At 40.6% G+C, this 21,956-nt stretch overlaps 1 protein-coding gene across 1 annotated transcript in view; it reads left to right on the forward strand.

Annotated features, from left to right (window-relative positions):
• Positions 1-21,956, forward strand: part of pard3ab (par-3 family cell polarity regulator alpha, b) — a 233,486-nt gene that overhangs the window by 75,952 nt on the left and 135,578 nt on the right. Inside the window, exons 3-5 of the mRNA XM_013912826.1 lie at positions 4,296-4,479; positions 10,208-10,395; positions 11,920-12,063. Coding sequence (XP_013768280.1) covers positions 4,296-4,479; positions 10,208-10,395; positions 11,920-12,063 — 516 coding nt within the window. The remainder of the gene's footprint in view (positions 1-4,295; positions 4,480-10,207; positions 10,396-11,919; positions 12,064-21,956) is intronic.

The raw sequence follows: 21,956 nt of genomic DNA on the forward strand, positions 1-21,956 counted from the left end.
TGTGTGTGTGTGTGTGTGTGTGTGTGTGTGTGTGTCTGTGCCTGTGAGCGTGCGCTCCTATGCGTTTAAGCAGCTCTCCTGTGGCAGGGTCAGGGCTGTGCTTGTCAACAAACCTCAGCAATTAGCTTTGACTCGGGGCTGTTTCTTAGCTCGCAGACAACAATTCAAAACCTCCGACAGAAATAACACGTAACCTCGAGGGAGCATCTGTCAGTCACAACGCTGCCCTGTACTGCTGAAGCTACGGCATATTCACTTATTTAAAACCCATGTTTGGTCAGTTTCCAAGGGAAGTCTGGCAACAGCTGATGTTCCCTTTGACCTTATTCAGCGTGTAAAGTAATGGCAGCCAAAAGCCAAATCCACCGAGACACTGAAAGTCAACTCGGATTATAAGTAATGTATTTTTAATTTTTGTTTAAACATTTTTACTTTACTGTGCATTTTAGCGTTACGTATGACACTCGAGCGGAACATTAAGCTTGAAGTCTTGTGCTGCATTCAAATGATGGACATGTTAGTAGGAAATGTGACATTCCAAACCACCAATCTTCTGCTCATATTGTTACGACTTAAATAATTCCACCCTTCCAAAGTTTGGCGCATGCCGCTTGCTGCAATCTGATACAAGCTTTTCATGGGAATGCAAATTAAGGCTTGAATGCATATTTTGGGGTTTAAAAAAATACTCTTGGGGACTTTTCTTGAACAGCATTTATTCCTGACAGTTCCTTCTGAAAGCTTGAGGCGTGTTTGCTAGTTAAGTGTTTTTTTTTTTTTTAGCAGCTACACTCTTGCAACGTTTGTGTCTTATTGGTGTACCCTGCAGCAAGCGTTTGTTTTTGTACTGAAAAATGTTTATTACTATCTACTCATCTGCATATGGATGTATTCACTGTAAGCAAATGGTCCCGTACATGCGCAATTTGTATGCCGTGTAGAAAACAATGCAATGCAAATACTTCCAGTGACTGTTTCTGGGTTTCAATAATTTAAATTATGCGAAAAACTTTGAGGTCCCTGCAGGCTTTTTCAGGCGTCAAAGACTGGGAGCTTAATGCCATAGAATAATAATAATGCAGAAAAGCGTCAGGGATAATGGGCGAATGTGATTAACGATCTGTCCAAAATGGCTTTAGCGGCAGATATTTGTATGTCTCAACAGGTTTTATGATTGCTGCTGTTTTTTGTCAGATATCCCAGCGCTGTACGGCTTTTATTTTTGCAATGCTAATTGCTGCAGATTATTTCTACTTTGAGCGATATCAGGTAAGCTCAGCCTGAACACATTTTTAGTGCCCGCTGCAGCTGAACCGATTACCATGTAATAACAGCCACATGGGCTGAAAAAGCACATGGGGTTGAGAGCTCTTCTTCTGTGGTGCCCTCGGGGAGTAGCCCGGGGAGGCAGGGAGTTTGCTGACTCAGCCCTTGTGGCCTGAACTGAGCTTTAATGAGGGAGCAGCAGACTACACTCACAGGTTTATATAGATTTGTACACATAAAACACACAATTACAAACACACAGCACACACTCCCTTTTCTCATGAGTCTCACTAAAGCGCACACACGCTCGCCCCTGAGCACACACACCTGTTTTACTTGTCAGTCCACTATTTTCACCTCTTCTCCTTTCTTTTCTGTCTTTATTCGCACTTTCATTACTTCTGCAGCACACACATAGCCTCGCCCTTTGACCTTTGTAATCCTCATTAACGTGCGCTCACATTAGCCTCTGGCTGTAGCGAGCTGTAATTTGAAGTAAATGTGTTTGCGTTTATGTAAAGGGACTAATGGGGAAAAATGAGTGTTGAGATCTGTAAATGTTTTTAAGTGTGTGTTTGTGTGTGTGCCCTGGAGAGTGTGTTTCTCTCACCAGGGGAGCCTGTCCAGCAAGCTATAAAACTCCACAGCTCTCAGGCTAAATGTGGCTGAAATGAAGGTTTAATGTGCTGGAAAAATGGTCGTTGGATTTGAATGGTGTGTGTGTGTGTGTGTGTGTGTGTTTTAATGGATTCTGTGGGTGTCTTTGTGTCTCTAGATGTAATTGTGTGTGTATCAATGCATTTCTTTTTATTTGTCCGTGTGTGTGTGTGTGTGTGATTTAGAGAACTTGATGTGTTTTAATTTGCACTGTATGCAGCCTGAATGTCTTGAAGTGTTAATATTTTGTGCTTACAGTTTCTTTTCATCTTTAGTGTGATGAAGATGATGTTTGGACTTTGATGTTACTTGTGAGAATCATTGAAGCAATAGACGCACAACGACTCCGCCATGGAATTGGTTTCATTTATTTTAGTCATACGTTACGTACAAATATACTACTTTTAAAAACAAATATACTACTTTTAAAAACAAATATACTACTTTTAAAAGAACCCTCCAGTCATTTTGTACCGTACGCTCATAAACGGTGAGGTGTGACCCTTTAGTTCCCCATCTATGCCCATAAAAAAGTCAAAAACCGCATGAAATAGAAATTTGGCTGATCTTCTTTGGTCATTTCTCCAGTGGCGCCCCTCGACCTTGGTTTGAGTGGCGGCTGTTTTTTAAATCGCTGCTTGGATGTCCCGGTGTGACCACTTGCACTTGAGCGTTTGCGATGGACTCTTGTCATCGCTGATCAGAATTGGGTCAGTTTGACACAGAACTTCTCTCTTGGTTGAAATTAGACCGTGTTTCTGCACGGTGTAAGATCAGAACTTCCTGAGATTAGTATAAAAGATTTTCTCCTCTGACTGCAGTCGAAGCGAGGCTTCTTATGTAGACACCTTCGCTTGTAGTGATTGTTTTGCTTTCATACTCCTGAGTGTTACCTTACTGATTAGCTCTAGCCCATGATATTAAAAGCAGTATTCATGATGCATATGCAACTAAAATTGTTGATTAAAGAACTGCTTGCTTCGAAGAAGTGAAATGCTTCTCCTTTTGAATTCCCTCCTCTTATAAATGTTAAACTGGCTTCATTTGAAACTCTTCCTCTAAGAGGAAAATCTATTTCTGACGCTAAATAAAATCGATAAACCTGGAAACCCTTATTACTGATCTTCAAAGAGCCCTTGCAAAAACATATCTTTATTTCACACACAGCATGGTATTTTTAAAATATATATATATTTTCCTTGAGGTGAAATTAGTATGTTGTCTGTGGCTAGCTGCTTTTGGTCAGTTTTTCTTTCAAGTTCAGGCGTTTCCTTTGGTTAGGATCATGTCAATAAACCCAGATAAAGTGAAGTGATGTCTTGAAGATGTTTGAGCGGTTGAGCACGTGTGCTAGTTTTGAATGTGGTTAATATTTTGTGCATTAGGGGCAAACCTTATCGCAGTCGTGCTTCTGCATCAGATCTCACCTCGAGGGACGCTCGGATCACATCCCTCGAATTGGCACGTGTTGGATGGATTTTTCATTTTCTCCTCAGCTAACTGAAGCCAGCTGAGCACATACGCCGGCCTAGTGGGAGTCGCAGAGAGATGGCATGAATGTAATCTTTAATCTAATAAAGGGACTCTGCAGAGGCTGGAATTAATCAGATCTGTGAGGTCTTTGAACATAAAGACGTGGAGTGAAAGACGAAGCTTTTTGAGTGGAGGGAGAATATGATTGGACATAATGAGTGTGTCCCTGTCATAGAATAAAATAGGGGGGCGGGGGGTCTAAATCACCTCAATTTTCCTTTGGACTTTATGTGCGGCCCCCGTGCATTTGAGCCGAGAAGGACCACCATGGCTTCTATTTATCTGTGCATGTTTTCAGGGAAGCCACTTCTACATTTATAGAACACCAGCTATGATTTGGACTTCCTGATTACACCCAGTAGGACTGATTTTTGAGCCAGTGTGGTTCAGTTGGTGTTAATGCCTACCTTCAAAAATCACAGTGTGCTGTGTTTTAATTATTCTTATTTGCCTCTTCCTGGATTAAATGGATTAAAATCAGATTTGCAGATAATGAAGTCTCTCCTTTCCCGTGTAGTTTTAAATATGGGGGGAAATGCATGAATGCTGCTTAATTTCAAGTCTAAGGGAAAATGAGTAGGTATCGCTACAAAAGAGTCGTTCATCATTATCATCTTCTTCTTTTTAGGTGTTTATCATTTTTTGTTTCCTGTCATTGCACCTTCTTTGTAATTGTTCTCTATATCCAGATTACAGCTAAGCATTGTCATTCCATAAAGTTAAAAAATATATATTTTTCCTGTGCTATATTACTTCGATACTGCGGTGTAACATTAAGCTACATATTTCTGAAATCTGACCTTTTGTGCTCTCTCCTCTGTTTTTCCTTTTTCTTGCAGTTAATAGCTATATATGATGAACAGGAACCCCATCATGGCGGTGATGGCACCAGTGCCAGCTCCACAGGCACCCAAAGCCCCGACCTGTTTGCTGCAGACCTCAGCGCAGGCAGTGGAGCCTCTGCTTTCCAGCCTTACCAGGCCGCCAGCGAGATCGAGGTCACGCCTTCAGCCCTGCGCACCAGTAAGTCGCGAGACTGGAGAACACGCGTTGAGATCTGGATCAAATACCATTAGGGTTATTAGCACAGGCATGCATTATTTTGACAGATGGATCATTACCCTAAAGATACAATGATTAATATTTAATTCAGTTCGTCTTATATTCCTCACGTTATCATCTTCATTGGAGTCAAATGTCATCAACCACAGCAGTATAGAGAAAACACAACAAATCACCTTATCACGTCCCAGCCGTACCGTCGCCCTGTTCATAAATTTTGTTAATTGGACAGGAGGTGCCTTTTTTATTTTTTTTTTCCAGACACAGATAGCCGTTTGATCCCCGGCCAAAGTGGCTAATTGGTTCTATTCGCTGCCTCCTAAATCAAATGTGACGCTGAGGCCATTCACCTCTGCAGTTTCGCTGGCCAAGTCGCTTCTTCTACTGCAATTACTCTGAGTTTGGATGGGAAAGTGACTCGTGTAGGTGATTTGTCAATTCGGATCAAGCGAGATCTTTTGCACAGAAGCAAGCAAACATGTACACGCAAATATACAGAAAGACAACCGTCACCACCCGTCCATATTTTTATCAGACTACCTAAAGTGAAAGAAGTGTTCCTTCTATTTGTATTAGAATAATTAATAATTATGGTTTTATGGGCACCAGTTTAGCTCAGTACGTTGAGCGGGCGACCACATGCCATGCAGCTGAGAGCAGCTGGCCCGGGTTAGTGTAGAGTCCTACCTGCAGCCCTTTGCCGCCAGTGTTGCCAACTTAGCGACTTTGTCGCTATATTTAGCGATTTTTCAGACCCCCTTAGCGACTTTTTTTTCTAAAAAGCGACTAGCGACAAATCTGGCGACTTTTTCTGGTGTTATTGGAGACTTATTTATGACGACTTTTTGAAGTGAAAGCGGGTATCGCTTTTACTCTCAACAAGCAGCGGTGCTGCCGTGGGCACCTCACCCGTTCCAAAGCGCTCACGGGCGGAGGATAGTCCTCCCCCAGGGCAGAAGATGTTCACACCTATGCGTCCGAACTGCAAATGAATCGCGCATGAGCGAAGCCGCTGCTCCCGCACTGACTGTAACGCAGTCAGTTCTTCTTTTACTGTTATGCTGTTTTGTGGATCAGGTTTAAAACTACTTATAAACACACACACACACAGTGTAACTCCACCAGAGTGCCTATTTCGGGCCACTTTTGCCGGTCCAAGCCCAGATAAAGGAGCAGGGTTGGAATTGTGACATGACAAAAAACAATAATTGCTAAAATAAATTGAATTTGTAGTTCTAAATAAATTCTAAATGCAGTTAGGATGTTTTTTACTCACTTTATGTCTCTTCCCTGATGTTATTTCTCTCTCCAACAACGTAGGTTACAATTATATTAGCATGACCAATTATGCAAATTAGGCGGTGACGTCATTTAGCAACTTCTAGCAACTTTTAGGACAACCAATAGCGAGGATTCCTTACTGAGGAGTTGGCAACACTGTTTGCCGCATGTCTGCCCCTGCTTTCCTGTCCTCTCTTCACCGTCTATTGAATACAGTTGATATAAAAAAATATGGTTTTATTAATATAAAATTGAATGACAAAAATAGAGAAAATCATAAATTCAAAATATTTTTTTGGTCCAAAAGAAATGCGTCTAATTCATACCAAGTTTTTTTTGTTTTTTGTTTTTAATGAATAGGATGCAGACAAAAAGATATTAAAGTAAATCTATAGTTACAGACTGTATTAAAACAAATCGAAGGCTCATTTTTTGCCTTTCTTTTTCTCTTTGTATTTATTTGTTTGTTGGTGCTGCGTTTTTGTGGTCTCTTTTGGAGGCGGGTAGTTGTCAGCTAATGCTAATGCTAGCTAGCTTGCTAGCCACTCTGAAGTGGCTAAGTCAGTCTTATTTAAACAGAGAATTAGCGTGTTAGCATGTAGTGATCACAGCAGCACTGTAAAGTAGGCTCCTGCACTAAACTAGAAGTTTGATTAAGATTTTTCACTTTCAGCATAGAGCTTGTTTACCTCTAGACTGGATGTGTCGAGCACCTTTATGTGTAGTTATCAGAAAGAGTAAAAGTTAAAAGGAGTTTTTTTCATTACTGTCTTTTAATTAGCACCAAAGCCCTCTACTGTCTTATTCACTAATGACCTTTGAAATAGCATTGACTGACAGAGACAGCACAATTTTCCTTTTCTCTTGGTCTCAATAACACACACACACACACACACACACACTTTAGCCCTAATTGCGTTTCTGGATGAGAATGCTGATTGTGAATTTTCAGTAAGAAATTGACATCTCTGCTACAATCACACCTGCCAGATACGTCCAATTTAACTTTCTTCATAATAAATTCTAACCCTGCTTAATTGACGACTCAGAATCTCATCAGCTGAATTTTAATGGGTTTTAAGAAAAATGTCTGACATGGAAGAGAAAGAATTCGATTATTTTTTTCATAAGCACCCTAATGAGACTAGCTTTCAATCACTGATTTATGTTGGAGAGAAGAGGAGATGAGAAGCGCTGGACTCTGTGGGGCTTTGCCAGTTTTCTTGTTCGGCCCAGGAGCTTAAAAGAAAAATGATTAAGCTTATTAGACAGAGAGCTCTTTCGAAATTCACAAATGGATTGATGTTATTTTCTTGGCTTTGTTAAATTGAAAAACCTCTGCAGATAAGAAAATAATAATTAAGGGACAATACTACTGTTGTGGATGTGTGAGGCTTTCAGATGCCAACTTGAAAAAGATTGTCTTTTTGAACATAGCAAAAAAACTGAGCTTGGTGTACCCTGTGTGATTTTGCGCTATTCCACATGAGAGATGATCAAAGTGAAATAATTGTGATGATTTCTTTAGTTTTGTTTGTATCTTGTTTATTTTTTTGTTTTTTATAATCTGTTATATCTTGTAAAGCACTTTGTGATTTCTATCTAGAAATGTGCTATATAAATAAAATTTTACTTACTTACTTACTTTTTTTTCCTACAGAGCAGTAGTCTTTTGTTGCACAGTGATGGTGAAAGCTGGCTGTTGCATCTTGTCTTGTGATCAGAGATGGCCTGGGATCAAATGAAGGTTGGCCATCTCACAGCGTGACTGCTGCTTTGACCCGTGTCAACTAACAAAACAACAAAAATTGGGCATAAAATGATTTCACTCCATATCACACTGGTGCAAATGGTAAAAATCCCCAAAACAACCTGATATGAATAGACGAAGGTAAAAACAGAGCTCTGTTTGTGTCGGGGAGGAAGAAGCATCATTTGTTTTGTGTGAACTAGCTGTAATGAAGACCAGGAGGGTGTAGCAAAAAAAAATTATTTGAGGAACTTTTTGCATACATCATACATTTGACATACATCAAAGTACGCTGTATGGGGACCGTAATCATGGCTTAGAGCAGTGGTCCCCAACCCCCGGGGACCGGTACCGATCCGCAAGAGTTGAGGCTCAGGTATGAAATTTATGGTTTTCGGGTTTTTTATCGTTAACTCAGTTTCCCTGGGTCTTTTCCCGTGTTGTAGTTGTGTGTCTTATTTTGAAAGAAATATTTACCCATTACCATAGCGACCAGAGAGCATTAAGGGGCAGAGAGGAGGATGTTACTCTCAATGTTGTTGACGCATTTCAAGAGGACGCTGCTAATAAAGTTACACAATTACACAGTGAATTCATGTTTATTATTATATTTACAAAATACCACAGTTTTTGTCTTGATCGTATTGTTTTATTTTATTATATTTATCCGCGACACCTTAAAGGCCGGTCCATGAAAATATTGTCTGACATTAAACTGGTCCCTGGGGCAAAAAAAGTTTGGGACTTCACTGCAGCCTTAGAGTTCCCAAATCCTGTTTTTATGTCGGGAATGTTATTGCCGAACTGCCCTGCATCCTTTAAATATTGCAATTACTTCTAAATGACATACCTGCTTTTAATAACTCCTCATTTAATTTGATTAGGTCTTGTACTCAAAGAGTTATGCAGACTTTGGTGTAATTTATTCTGTGTTTTGTTGCAGCTGCGTTCATGACATAGGTGCTGTCATTATGCACTTCTTTTTTCTCACTTATGAGATGTCTGAAGTAGCGTGAAATTTGAGCTGGTGAACGGTATCTTAACCGGCACTCATTAACCAAGCTGTCGTGCTGTAGTTAGAATAATTGTTTTCTGATCACTGCGTCTGACAAGACGAACAAAAGGTTAATGACTGCAGCTGTGCCGCGAGATCACAATGGCATTTAAGATGAGCGATGACAAAGAAGGGTAGCAACCTGTCTTTGTTTAAAGCATTGTGACTGCGTGAAACCGCCAAGCTTTTTCCACAGCGCCGATGCAAATTCAATAGATGTGGGTTCGGGACACATTAGTCTTGACCGTGATTCGGTTCGAGGGAAGCACCCCTGCATCCTAACGCCTCCTGGGAGTTGCAGTTTCAGCTGTAGGTGTTGTTGAGACCTGTCAGGCAGCCCGCACTCTGTCCCCTCCTGAACTCCATCCCCCAGAGAGCCACTGCCTCCCACAGCTCAGAGCGATTCATATCCCACGCTCTGGATGACCCAGAAGAACCACCGAGCCAAGTACATGAGTGTACACATTTACACACTCTCATCAACCACTGTAGCTGTGGGCTCTAGTACTTCCAAACATAAACAACATTGGTCACTGATTTGTGCACATCCGAAATTAAAACTCATCATTAATGTGTATTCTTTACACAAGTTGAACACACAGACAAAGATCCACTTAATGTGAACGCATCCTACTCTAAACAAAAGTATTAGATGATCTCATGCGCAAACTCAACAGTTTGTCAGGAAACACAAATAAACAGGCACACTAACACACACAGACGAACACAGTCAATCTAGTCTCACAATACACACACACACACACACACACACACACGCTGTTGACTCAGATACACACTCTTTGGGAAGATCACAGCATTTCCTGTATGAGCACACATCACCATCTCCAAACATCTGAAAGCTTGTAAACAGCAATATGTTTTGGAAGAGAACATGGGAACATGACACTTGGCGTGGTCGTCCCGAGACGACGCTCTGGCTTTTTAAACACTTCTAACCTTTTATAATCCGTGTCTCCTGTGTGGTCTGATGGCTGCCCTTTCAGCTAATCAAATGAGCTCGTGGAAATTTCCAGAGGTTATTTTTATTGTCATAACGTCGTGTCTTGTGTACAAGCGCGGGCTGCGGTTTTTTCGTGCGCGCTGCCCCTGTTGGAGGTTGTTATTTGGACCTTGGCCCACCGCCCACACACTGGAACTTTTCAGAGTGAAGAGTTTTAATGGAAGGCATCCACTAACGCTGGGGTTTCTCAATAGGCTCTTCCTCTTATTGTTGTTCCCACACAGAGCCTGCTGCTCTGCGTTATGGTTGAGATGCACTGACAGTAAAGCAGGGCTGCCTGATTAGACTTGTGGCGATAATTCACATTAATTCACAATGGCATGATAATGGAATCTGTTTCTTTTATTAGCCCACATTGTTTGAGACGTAAAATGTGTTCCAGCAAATTTACATCAATCATCTCCAAACTGTCTTCTTCCTCAGCCTTTGCCGATAGTCTTTAACAGCTAGAGCCGAGGGATTTTGTTGTTTGTTTGTTTTTTGTTTTTTAAATAAGTATGAAAGTGGAACTTTTCCATTGAAAAGTAAAAAACAAAAAGGTACAACAATGCTTTGACGCCCTGGTGCATGACCTGTTCCTCAGATATGCCCCTCCACGTCCGGCGCAGCAGTGACCCTGCTCTGATGACCATCAATGGGCCGTTCAGCGGCGGTGAGTCACGGGTCCAACCAGATGAGACGCCATCAAGGAAGAACCCAACCCGCTGGTCGACCACCGCTGGCTTCCTGAAAGCTCGCCACTCGTCTGGCACAAATAGCCTGGAAAGGAAGGTTGGTGCTTGGATGTCAAAACCAGACATGGCTTTGCGCTAGCTAATTTTGAATAATTTGATGGTAATGAAGGAAATTGCACACACAAAACTGCATGAGGGATGCCATTGTCTTTTTAGTACAAATGCACTAAAGGTTCCTTTGCATCTGTTATATATCAACATCTTGTTTTCGCCACCATAGAACTCCTTAAAAGCTGCTTTATGGCTTTTTATACTTTCCCAAGCTGAAACTGATCACATTGAACATTTGCACCCTTCTGCTCGGTTTGTGCCTAAAGCCACATACCTCCACACTGTTGTTTAAGATGCACCTCCCAATAAGTGTGAATAAACATCATCGACTAAGAGATGCTCGTTGTATCTCGCTTGCTTGTATTTAACCACAGAAGCCACAACTCTGCTATTTGGACATCTTTGATTTTCTTGTTTTTGTAGCTCTGCTGAGCCACAGATAGACTCACTTTACTTCCAACATCTTCTGTCTCTCCTTTTCTTTTTGTAAAAGTAACTGTTTAATGTTTTGCTCCGAGTCCACCAGACACCCACCGACTTGTGTTTGTCAGTGTGAAGACTAGGGCTGCCACGATTAGTCGACTAGTCACGATTATGTCGACTATCAAAATCGTCAACGACTGATTTAATAGTCGACGCGTCGTTTGAAGTAGTAGGAATTAAGAGTGTAATAACGGACTGAAACAGAAGATGGCAGCACTGCATGTACAAGGATGCCAGCTGCTGTTAAACCCCAAAGAAGAAGACTGTGTCCCAGAATTCATAGCGCGGCCCATTGCGGCCCTGCTCAGTTTTCAACAATGGCGGCAGCTAGTTAGTTTTAATATTACTATTATTATTCTTTCTGGGTCACAAAATTAACGTTTAACATATTTTCACGCGAGAATGTAGCTGTGTAAACCTCAAATATCTGCTCAGTTTATCAAGACACCACATATTTTTAAAAGCGCTCTGACGTTTTCGGAGACGTCTGTTACCCACTAGCTCAATAGCTAGCCGGGGGCAAGGCTAACTAGAGCCGTGAGAACACCGGACTCCCAGCAAATCGTTTTCAAACCCGCCGCAGTCTTTCGCTACTCAGGTTAAACATATATATATATATAAGTCACTTAGATAACTTAAAAATGTTATTGTTTGGCTTTTTTTAGTATTTTATTTGTTCCTGAGTAAATCGGTTTGGCTGAGATTAAAGTTATAGTTTTTACACAGCTGAATAAACGTCAAGCAGACAACTGATTATCAGAAGTGTGAGATGCTCGAGAATATACTCCGATGTACACACACCAGCTCACAACTACAAAGTGGTCCGGTCTGTCTTTAAAAAGAGTTGTGAGCAAATTCAGCGCAGGTTGATTAGCCTTTATTGTTAAGGTTTTAATGCTTGATGTGCATTTTTCAGTAAGAAAAGAAACATTTACTTAACAAAAAGCAGACATGGCATATGTCTGAGAAATGTAGTAACAGTATTAAAAGTAAAAACAAAAACTATACTTTTTTTTTTTTCTTGTAGGGTAAAGGGATGGACACGTACCGCAGTCTGCCACGAGACGCTGGGACCTGGGCCAATCAGAGAGAATTCCAGAGAGAGACAGCACGGTCATCGCTCAGCGCCAATCATCCCATGGTGGACCGCTGGCTGGAGAGACAGGAACAGGTAGGAGTTTATTTCTGCATGTGTACCACCAGGGCTTTCCTTCAAAGCAGTGCATTCTGTCTGTGTATTGTTCCCAAAGTGTGTGTGGAAAGTGAAGACATGAGGATTAATCAACTGTTCCGGAAGAAAGCACTGCAACACACCTGATAAGTTCAACTCTCCAGGTCAAGAGATTTACAGCCAGTTCTACCCTGAGACTACCCATCAGGCCCAGGCTCTTTGAAAGCCTGTCTGAGTGGCCTAGATCCACTCCAGAGCCCGAGCCCAGTTCTATCACTCCCCTTGGATCTCTGCAGAAAGGTTAAAAAGTGAAGAATTTCTACCATAAATCCACAATGAGCGAGCAGCTGAGGATGGGGAAATAACATAATGTTGATATAGTAAATAACATAAGCACCCGTAGTACATGTGGTTTTGTTTAACTGGATCCCAAGAACATTGCAGAGTTGGGATCTTTTCCCACTGGGGTCATGTATGCCATGAAGTATAACATGGAGTTTTTCGGAATATCACGATAAATACTGATGACTCGGTATGATCTGCATGTATCCTTTGGATTGTATTCGGTTTGGAAATGAACAGTTTTCAGTTTCATAGCTTCAGGATGTTTTTCTGTTGGTTGGCCTTTCAGCTTTGCACTAGTAGAACTGTTTAACTTCGATGACTTGGGTTTAAAGTCAAGTCCTGTGTTGAAATAATGATGATCTCTTGTGTAATGCAGAAGATAAAACGGAAGAAAACAAAGCAGTCGATTCGGCTTTGATCCACAATCGTTGTGAAAACTGAGCGTTCATTAAAATGTTTCACTTTAATGCCCATAGTGTAAACTGAACATATAAAGACTAGCATCAAAGTGTGGTTGTGGAGATGAGTTAATCTTGGGTTTGAATGCGTCACGTTTAATGGATTTAGATTCTGTGTCTCTTGGTTTGTCAGCTCTTAACGCTAAACACATGGCCAATTGAAAATGTTGAATTTTATTAACATTCAGGCCGTTTCTTCATGCTCATGAAGAAATCCAACATCATCAGCGTTTTGTTTTTTTTTTGTTTTTTGTTTGTCACCCAACAAAAAAGTAACAAATTCAAACTATTTATTTGTTTGTTTGTTTTTCGTTTTCATGCACATGTGCTTTACAATTAGCTAAACGTTGCCTACGCTGTGCTCTGGTGGAACCTCATTAAGAAATAATCTGTGATATGTCATAATTTCCTGGTGCTCGTTCTGTAATAGCCAGAACAATTTAACCCGTTTCTCAGAAGCTTTAAAAGCAGTTTGAAACTGTTTATGGATTAATGTTGATTTATTGTCTTAAGCACTTAGATTCTCTGCAAAGTGCCATTTAGCTTAAAGTGGTTGCTTCCTTTGTTGTTATATAAGGTCTTTCGTAAACTGGTTGATGGGTTAAATGTACAACAAGTTGTCACCATTTATTAGTTTGGGGCTGCGCCGTTTTCCTCCTTCCGCCTTACAACAGGTTTTAGTTTGATGGGGATTAAGTGATGGGATAAGTGCAGGATGTGTAGTTGGTATTAATGACCTGCTGAAAGCCATCTGCCCTCCTAAAGTCACACACATGCACACTCGAGCACGTGTTCCCCAACCATATGTTCATCCTGACAGCTCCCACAATGACAGGACCCTCTACAATATTCTGTGTGGCCTTGGAGTGTGTGAGTGTGTGTCTGTCTTATTTGAAGCTGTCTCTCTCCTTGTGATGGAGAGAGACAGCTTTTTTTGTGCTAGCTCTGCAAGAACTCAGGTGGAGTGTGTGTGTGTGTTTGTGTGTGTGTGTGTGTGTGTGGCCGAGCAGAAAAAAACCCAATGAAACGGTTTGAATCTTGTTACATTACATCATATGTGAAGTTGGACTTGTTTTTGCAGTGTTACAAACGCAGTCTTGAGACCTCACGAGTTGCTTGTGTTGGCCGACTCTGCACGGGAACCCTCTGTGTGCAGGGTTGTATCACATTGATTTAAGCTCCAGTTAGCTTACTTTGTTCCAGGAAGGATGGTGCAACTTTAGTGCATGATGAGAAAAGCCTTGATTTTGTTCCGGACTTTTACTGTAATCAAATGAAAGAATATGAGATATACCAGACCAGGGGGGTGGGGTGGCTTGTGTTTGAAGCTAAAGGCTGCTGGAATACACTTCATTATAGACCGTGACTGCTGCTTTATTAAGTTTAAAATGCTCTCGTTTGTCTTATTCTATTGTTGCATTGACCGAAACACTGTTCATCGCTATATTTCATTTTGTTAGTCTGAATTTAAATGAAAAGGAGACATTTCTTTGTTTTATATAGAAATGCAACCCTTTAAACCAGACCCGGCCCTCTGAGAAGTTTTGTCTTTAGACATCATGTCTGAATTATGAAATAGCACAAAGTCTGCTGCCTGTTTAGGTAAAAACAAATGTTCATTTTTAGCTTTGTATTTGTATTTTTTTTTAATTGTTTGAGTCAAAGTTGAAAAATTACCCATTTATCTTATACTAAAGTTGAAGTGTGCCGCTGGATTTATCTACTATGTAAAACAATGCTTTTAAGGTGGAATAGTGTTAGCATTAGCATAACTGAAAAACTAGCTTCATACTGAGCTTTGTTGATGAAAGCCCTCTGTGAAGTGAGCGTGTGCCTTTACCTCCTGTTGGGTTCAAAAAAGATTTTTTTTTATGTGGATTCCTTGTTGCTAAGTGCATTTAGCTTTACCACAGTAAAGGCATTTTTGATTAACTTTGAAAACCTGCAGAGTAGCTAGGTCAAAGCAGGAAGTGTTGGATAAAAATTTAAGTCGACAGAACATGTGCTGTGCTTGGGGTGCAGCTCATCTAGTAACCGATAAAGGGAAAAGTCTTGTTGAAATCAACCAAAACCAGGAGTGCAAAAAGAGAGCAGTCTGAATCCTGAGATTATTTGTGCATATGCCATCATTATTTTAAACTTTAAAAACATTTAATATGAGCATCTACTTCCACTTTGACTATAGCAAGACGGTGCCATTTAATTATCAGTTGTCACTTTCAGCACCGTCTTCGTACACAGTGTAACAGACTTTTGATTGACCTTTGCTCAGGCTGAAGGAAAGTCATCTCACTAGACTCCATGTGAAAATCACAATGATCAAGGTAAAAAAATCCCCTCCCTAAAGAATGCAACTAAATAAGTGAGTGACTGAGATTTCAGCTTTAATTCATTTGTACACACCCACACAGTGCTGAAGCGAGAAAAATCACCTATATAGGTGTAACATGGATATGCTTGACCTTTGATATTATAAAAGGTCAACATTTAACTACCAATTAAATATACAACATTTAGGTCCATACCTCTGTGTGCGCATGTGTATGTGTATGTATAGTGCGAGCAGCAGGAAACATCCTGGGCAGGTTGCCAGTCTGACGCAGGGCTAACACAGTGAGACAGACAACCACTCACACTCAGCTTGACACCTATTGGCAATTTAGAATCACCAGTTAACCTAACCCCACTAACTGCGTGTCTTTGGGCTTTAGAAGGAAGCTGGTGTACCTGGAGGGAACCCACGCATACAGAAGAACATGCAAACTTTACACATAAAGACGCTAAAACCCTACATCCTACCCTAACCCCAGCAATCCCTGGCCAACATGGCTGCACAGGCATGTAAGCCATGGGTCATTAAAAAAATAACACCACACATTAGCAGAATATAGACCAAAAGAAAAAAACTGTAGAGTTTGAAATTATCGTGGTGCATAAAAACCTGTGGGAGAAACTGCAGCAAGGGTGTGATTTTTAAGCATCTTCTCTTAATAGTGCTGATTTGGAATATTTCATGTATTTTTAATGGATGTACAGTTTCTGTATAGTTCCTAAACTTCCTCTTGAGAAGCAAGAAGAATCCCTCCACGGCACAATTAGCCCAGAAAGCCATTTTCCAGCAGTGTATAAAACCTTTGTTAACAATATAAAATAGAATGGTGTGGCGAAGAAGAATAGCAGAGCAAGAATAGAATATGCAGTGATTTAATTAGAATAGAGCAGCTCGGAATGATGAATTAAGCAAAGCAATTTCCTCAAGTTAGTTTCATCTTATCTTCCCGGAATGAATAACGTCGAACAGACGAGTACGAAAATGAAGAGAAGAATTAGAATAGAGCATCATATATTGGAGTAGGCCTATTTTACTCCTGAGGAGAATTCAGCCTCTCTCATAACAAAACGCACAGAACAGGGCATAGCTTTGCACTGAAGTGAGCCAGATTGAATTGCATTGAAATGAATGAAACTATTCTCTGTTCCAAAGTGGTTAATTGTGCGTGCCTGGAGCAGCACTGGCAGCTTCCTGACACACAGCTAAAAAAAAATAAAAAAATTGAGCTGCAATAGTTTTGAGCAGCGTTCACAAGCCCCCTAAACTACCAGCCTCCTTTGGCAACAGGTAGGGGGTCGCCATGGCAACAGCGAGCTGTCATTCGAGTGTGTATTAATGAGAGCCGGGTGGAGGTGCCGAGGCTATGCAGAGAAAAGAGGCCTGCACTGTGCTGCCGTCTGCGTTTGTGTGTATATTCATGAGTCGTGAGGGCATTTATGGATCTTTGCATCTGTGTGTGTGCGTGTGTGTTTATGCATTAACATGTCTGTGGCATCGTCTGTGTGTGTGTATGCGTTGTGTGTATGTTTTGTGTGTCAGCTGTGAGCAGGTGTCAAAAATCCAAACAGTTTTCGAGTGGGTTGCAAATCAACCAATTAAGAGGAAATACCAAAAGCCACTGAACCACCTGCAGTGTTAGTGAGCTGAACCCTGACAACACACACACACACACACACACACACACACACACACACACACACACACACACACACTCTCTCTCACTGTAACATGTCAGGGTCAGTCTTCGACGGCGGTCTCTGAGGACTTGCAGGTCAGTGCGTGTCTGCTTCTGTTTGGTGCACTGGGTGTATTTCTTTTTAATATCTGGCATCTGTGTTTATGTGAATTGCACTTGTATGTAGTTTAGATACAAAACTGTATATTTGTCTGCGTTTATTTGTCCATTAAATGTCAGCAAATTAATAAATTGTAATAAATTGATTAAAAAAAAAAGAAGATCAGATTGGTGGATAAAAAAAGTAAAGAACTCCAACTCACAATTTTACAATTCAAATAAAGGCTCCTTTTATTTCTACCTAAAAATTCAATAACTGAGAACTGGGATGAACAACTCACAGGACCGCAGTGAGCTTCTTTCTGTGCATGTGTAATATGCCTGGAGCCCTTCCCTTGACGTTCCTGATACCCAGAGCTGGAGCTTCCATAGTGTTAATGCAGGAAATGTAGTTTCTCTTCTCAACTCATTTCTAACACTCATACATATCATTAAACTCAGGCATAATGTTGTTTTTGGGGGTTTTTTTTCTATTAGTTGAAGTCGTAAACAATTTTAATTCTATTTACTTATTTAATTTGTTTACAATTGTTGTTGTATCTGCATATTTATGCCACAATTAGAAGGAGTAATCTGCTTACTCCGTATTCTTATTAGGATTGTTTCATACTTTTAGGTGAGTGGTGGACTGTGGGCTAGTTTAAAACAATTACCATTTGATAGCAAGACTTCTTTCCAGACAACTATAACATAAAGTCAAATGATTTTGGAAGAAAATGCTTTTGATTTTTCTATCAGCAGCTCCAGGGGTGCTCGCTACAGACTATCTACTGACAAAGCTGCAGCCGCCATGGCCTCAGAAACAGTACAGACCTCATTAAACTGGCTGTAGCCTTTAAAAAAACTGAGATTTTTTTTTTCAAAATGTAATATTAAAAGAAAAAAATCCTTGGTAGCATAAAGCAGCTCAGTGTATCACAGCATGTGATGCAGCGATCACAGAAGCTTGTTTTGCTGCTGCGTGTCCTCAGCCATTAGACTGCTGGGGGACCAGGTTATCTTTCATGGTGGGATGGAGGCTTCACACGGCTCACTGGGGATGTTGTTGTTACAGACATTCTGACGGTGGATCTGCTCACACACCTACAGACCTGTGCAGGAATGTCAGTGCTTTTGCATATCTGCACTGTGAGCTTTGCTACACACGAGTAACATGCTACATTGCAAGCTTGCAGATACTAGCACAATGTTATGATCCGTCCACATGATAAACGTACACGAAGATTTCATTAAAACACAGAAGTACCTTATACTTATATTATGGATTCAAGGCACTCCTTAGCCAGAGTGATCAAGGCCGTGTGCACACCTACACAATAAAAGCAAATTACACTCGAAGTGTGCACAAAAACAAAAATGTGTAAGCACGCACACAAACGCACATTCCTCTGCTGCTTTGCTGTTAACAAGCCTCCATGCATTGTGTGTAGTGGAGGGTTGAGTCCCTCAGGTGCACAGTGCAGCTTTAGCAGGATAAATCATGCAAACCTGAACCGCACAGTCATAAATCACCTCAGCCTGTGTGAGACTGTGTTCGTATGTGCACTGAAACCTGCATGTTCAAGTTTTGTGGCATGTCTGTGTCTCTGTGTATATGATTTTCTTTTATTTTGTTGTTTTTTGTTTTTTTCATTTGTGCAGCTGTCTGGTGTACATATCATTTTCTGTGTGATGGTTCAGGAGATTTGTGGGTGCATACTATAGAGTCTGTGTGTGTGTGTGTGTCTGTGCGTTAATAAGACAGATGAAAGTGATGGGTGAAAGCAGTACGATCAGTGCAAACAGATTCTGTGCAAGCGACCAGTAGGTGCTGCTGTGGAGCTTAGATTGAAGGTGTTTCCTTCTGTTTTTGTACAATATGTTGGTGTGGTGTAAATGAGTGTATCGATAAATGCTGAAGGTGTGTGTTTGCAGATGTGTGAACAGTGTTAATCTGCTGTCACCTTGTTATAATGAGCCTCTAATCTTTTTTTCTTCTCACTCTTCCAATGTTATTATTTTAATTTGAACTTTGTTATTCTGTCTCATACATCATAACCCTCATGTCTTTTTTTTGTGCCACTCTTTCATCTCCATGCACACTGTAGGTAATTACAGTCTTCTTTTCATTCAATCAGTTTTCCTTTCTTTCTCATCTTAACATTTGTGCTCATTAGCTTTGATGTCCACTCGTCAGACATGACATACACCTACCACAGCATACTGTCATTTATACATTTTTCCTTTTTTACTTATAGTAGTGCTAATTTAGAAAAAAAAATCTCCACAGCACAGATAAAACTATGCTTTTCTAGAACTAAATGGCTTCATTAACACTTGTAAAGAGTACTAGGAATAGTATACGGATACAGTTATGTGAAAAAGAAAGTGCACCCTCTTTCAGCTGTGACATTTTATGTATTAGGACATAATGGAAATAATAATCTGGTCCTCTGCAGGTCTTAAAGATGATGTAAATACAACCTCAGGTGAATTATTACACCATGTTGTTAGTTATTTAACAATAATTAAGCCAAAATGCAGAATCAGTAGAAAAAAGCTGCGTTTACCCTTCCTGCTTCCATAGGAATTAAGGTGGTTAAGTAGCAGCCAGGTGCCGCTAATCAGATCTGTTTAATTAATTCATCATCAGCAAGTGTGAGCACACCTTAAAAAAAAAAAGCAGGACTCTTGACAGTTTGCTGGACTGGAGCCTTCAAGTGTTAACGCAGTGACATCAGCAATGATCATAAAGAAGCAATTGTTGCTGTCCATCAATCTGGGAAGGGTTGTAAGAACATTTCAGAACTATTTGAAGTGCGTCATTCTAAAGTGTGAGAGATTATTCGCAAGAGCAAAACATTTGAGACTGCTTCCCAGGAGTGGATGCCCCACCAAATTCACCAAGTCACCAAGGTCAGACCGTGCATTGTTCAGAGAACCTGCAAAAAACCCTGAAAAAACCCAAGAACTATATCTCAGACTCTACAGGCCTCAGTTAGCATAGAAAACGTCAGCACAAACGGCCACACATTAAACTGTCAGGCTAAATGGTGGAGGGGCAATGATTTTGGCTTGCTTTGCAGCCAGAGGACTTGGGAGGCTTGCAGTCATTGAGTTGACCGTGACCACTTCTGTATGCCAAAGACTCAATCTGTCTGACAGAGTGTGTCATGCAACAGGACAAGGATCCCAAGCACATCAGCAGATCTACAGCAGGAATGGCTGGTGGGAAAAAGAATAAAGACAGAATCAAGTGAATGGTCCAGTCAAAATCCAGACCTCAACCTGATTGAAATGTTGAGGCAGGACCATAACAGAGCTGTGCAGACAAATCTCAATAAACTAAAGCAAGGTTGTGGAAAGAGCCAAAATTCATCTAATAATATGAAAAGAGCACAGAAAATGCTTACTTTAAGCTATTACTGCTAAAGGGACTTCTACAAGTTGTAAATCATTGAGTGTACTTTGTTTTTCGCACACTGCACCTTCATTCTGGCTTAATTTTTGCTAGATAAGATGAAGATGAAATCTTTTATTTGCCTTTTTCACACAGTCACCAGGTCTGGGTGCATATCTGGGGGGAATCTTACAGTCAAATAATACAAATATAAAACAAAACGCACACAGAGGAAAAGGTTTGATTTTTAAGAGATAAAGATAAGAACAAAGAGGCATGTGTCAAGTAACTGACATATTGCCAGTTATGCAATTGTAACTAATGACAGAGTAATATGGCATGTTTACTATCTAAGGACATATCTACCTAATTGTCATACCACCTCCTCTTTCTTTCACATACTTGTGAACAAAAGATTAAATTCATTTATATCTAGTAATCTGGTATTGTGACAAGACTGGCTATGTCTAACAGGAGGCTCTTCTTACACTGTGAGAAGTTGAAATACGATCCAGGAAGTATATGGAATATCTCCATGAGCTTGCAGTGTTAACATACTGGCAGTTATTTATCATCCATCTCAATGATCATGAGGTTAAAAGCAGAATAATGCTATCAGTCCCATTGCCAGCTCACATGTGCTTACAGAATTAAAAGAAATTTGTGTATTTTTCCCATAGAGCCAAAGCTGGCCTTTCTGCAGCTCATGTTTCAACTTTAAACAGACTTGAACTGTGAGAATGAAGTCTCAGATGTTTATGTACTTAGCCAAACATGATCAAAGTGACCTTGAAATGACGATCTGCTGGTTGTGACCAGCTATTGCTAGCTTGTTTAAGCAGTGTGGTTGTTAATTTTGTGTAGTAGTTGTTTCATGTTCCGTGGGAGGAGTTGTTTTTATTAATTATATTCATACACAGAGAGATGGCTTCATTTTATCCTTTTTCCTGTATTTCTAAAGGCCTCTGAGGAGGAGTGATGTTGCTGTTGTAATAATAAGAAGGTTACAGTAACAGTTTCTTTCACACATGACTGAAGGACAAGGACATCACGCTTACAGCCTCAAAGCCACCTGGAATAACCGCCCGTGTTTGACTTGCATGTCTCCGTCCTTCATTTACAAACGTCTCCACGTGTGAAATCCAATCTCACATATTCATCATTGTTTATTTGACATGTGCTTCCGCTGCTGTTGATTGAACAAATTCTTTGCTTAAACACCCCCTTCCTTTTTTTTCTTCCTCTGCTTCAATCAGGAAGACATTTAGTTGAGTAGAATTAGCGTCAGCTTTTTTTAGAGCGACACATCGTAACTCCAAAAAACTTTCCATTTCACTTCATCTTTCCGTTCTCACAGATCCCGCTCCTCATCTCTCTCTATTGATCCTCCTCTTCTCTTTGCTCTTTATATCCCGTCCTCACATCAGTCCCTTTGTTTTGACTCCTCTCATTTCTCTTTTCTTTCTGTCTGTTCTTTGGTCCTCCACTCCTCATCACCTTTGATCTTTTGGTTTTAATATGACAGAGAGCTGTGGGAGCCCAGATCTTTTCCAGCCGGGAGGGACGCAGGGAGAGAACCAGAAC

Source organism: Pundamilia nyererei, unplaced genomic scaffold, assembly GCF_000239375.1.
Source record: "Pundamilia nyererei isolate P.nyererei 1_Seehausen unplaced genomic scaffold, PunNye1.0 scaffold00103, whole genome shotgun sequence".
Lineage (NCBI taxonomy): Eukaryota > Metazoa > Chordata > Actinopteri > Cichliformes > Cichlidae > Pundamilia > Pundamilia nyererei.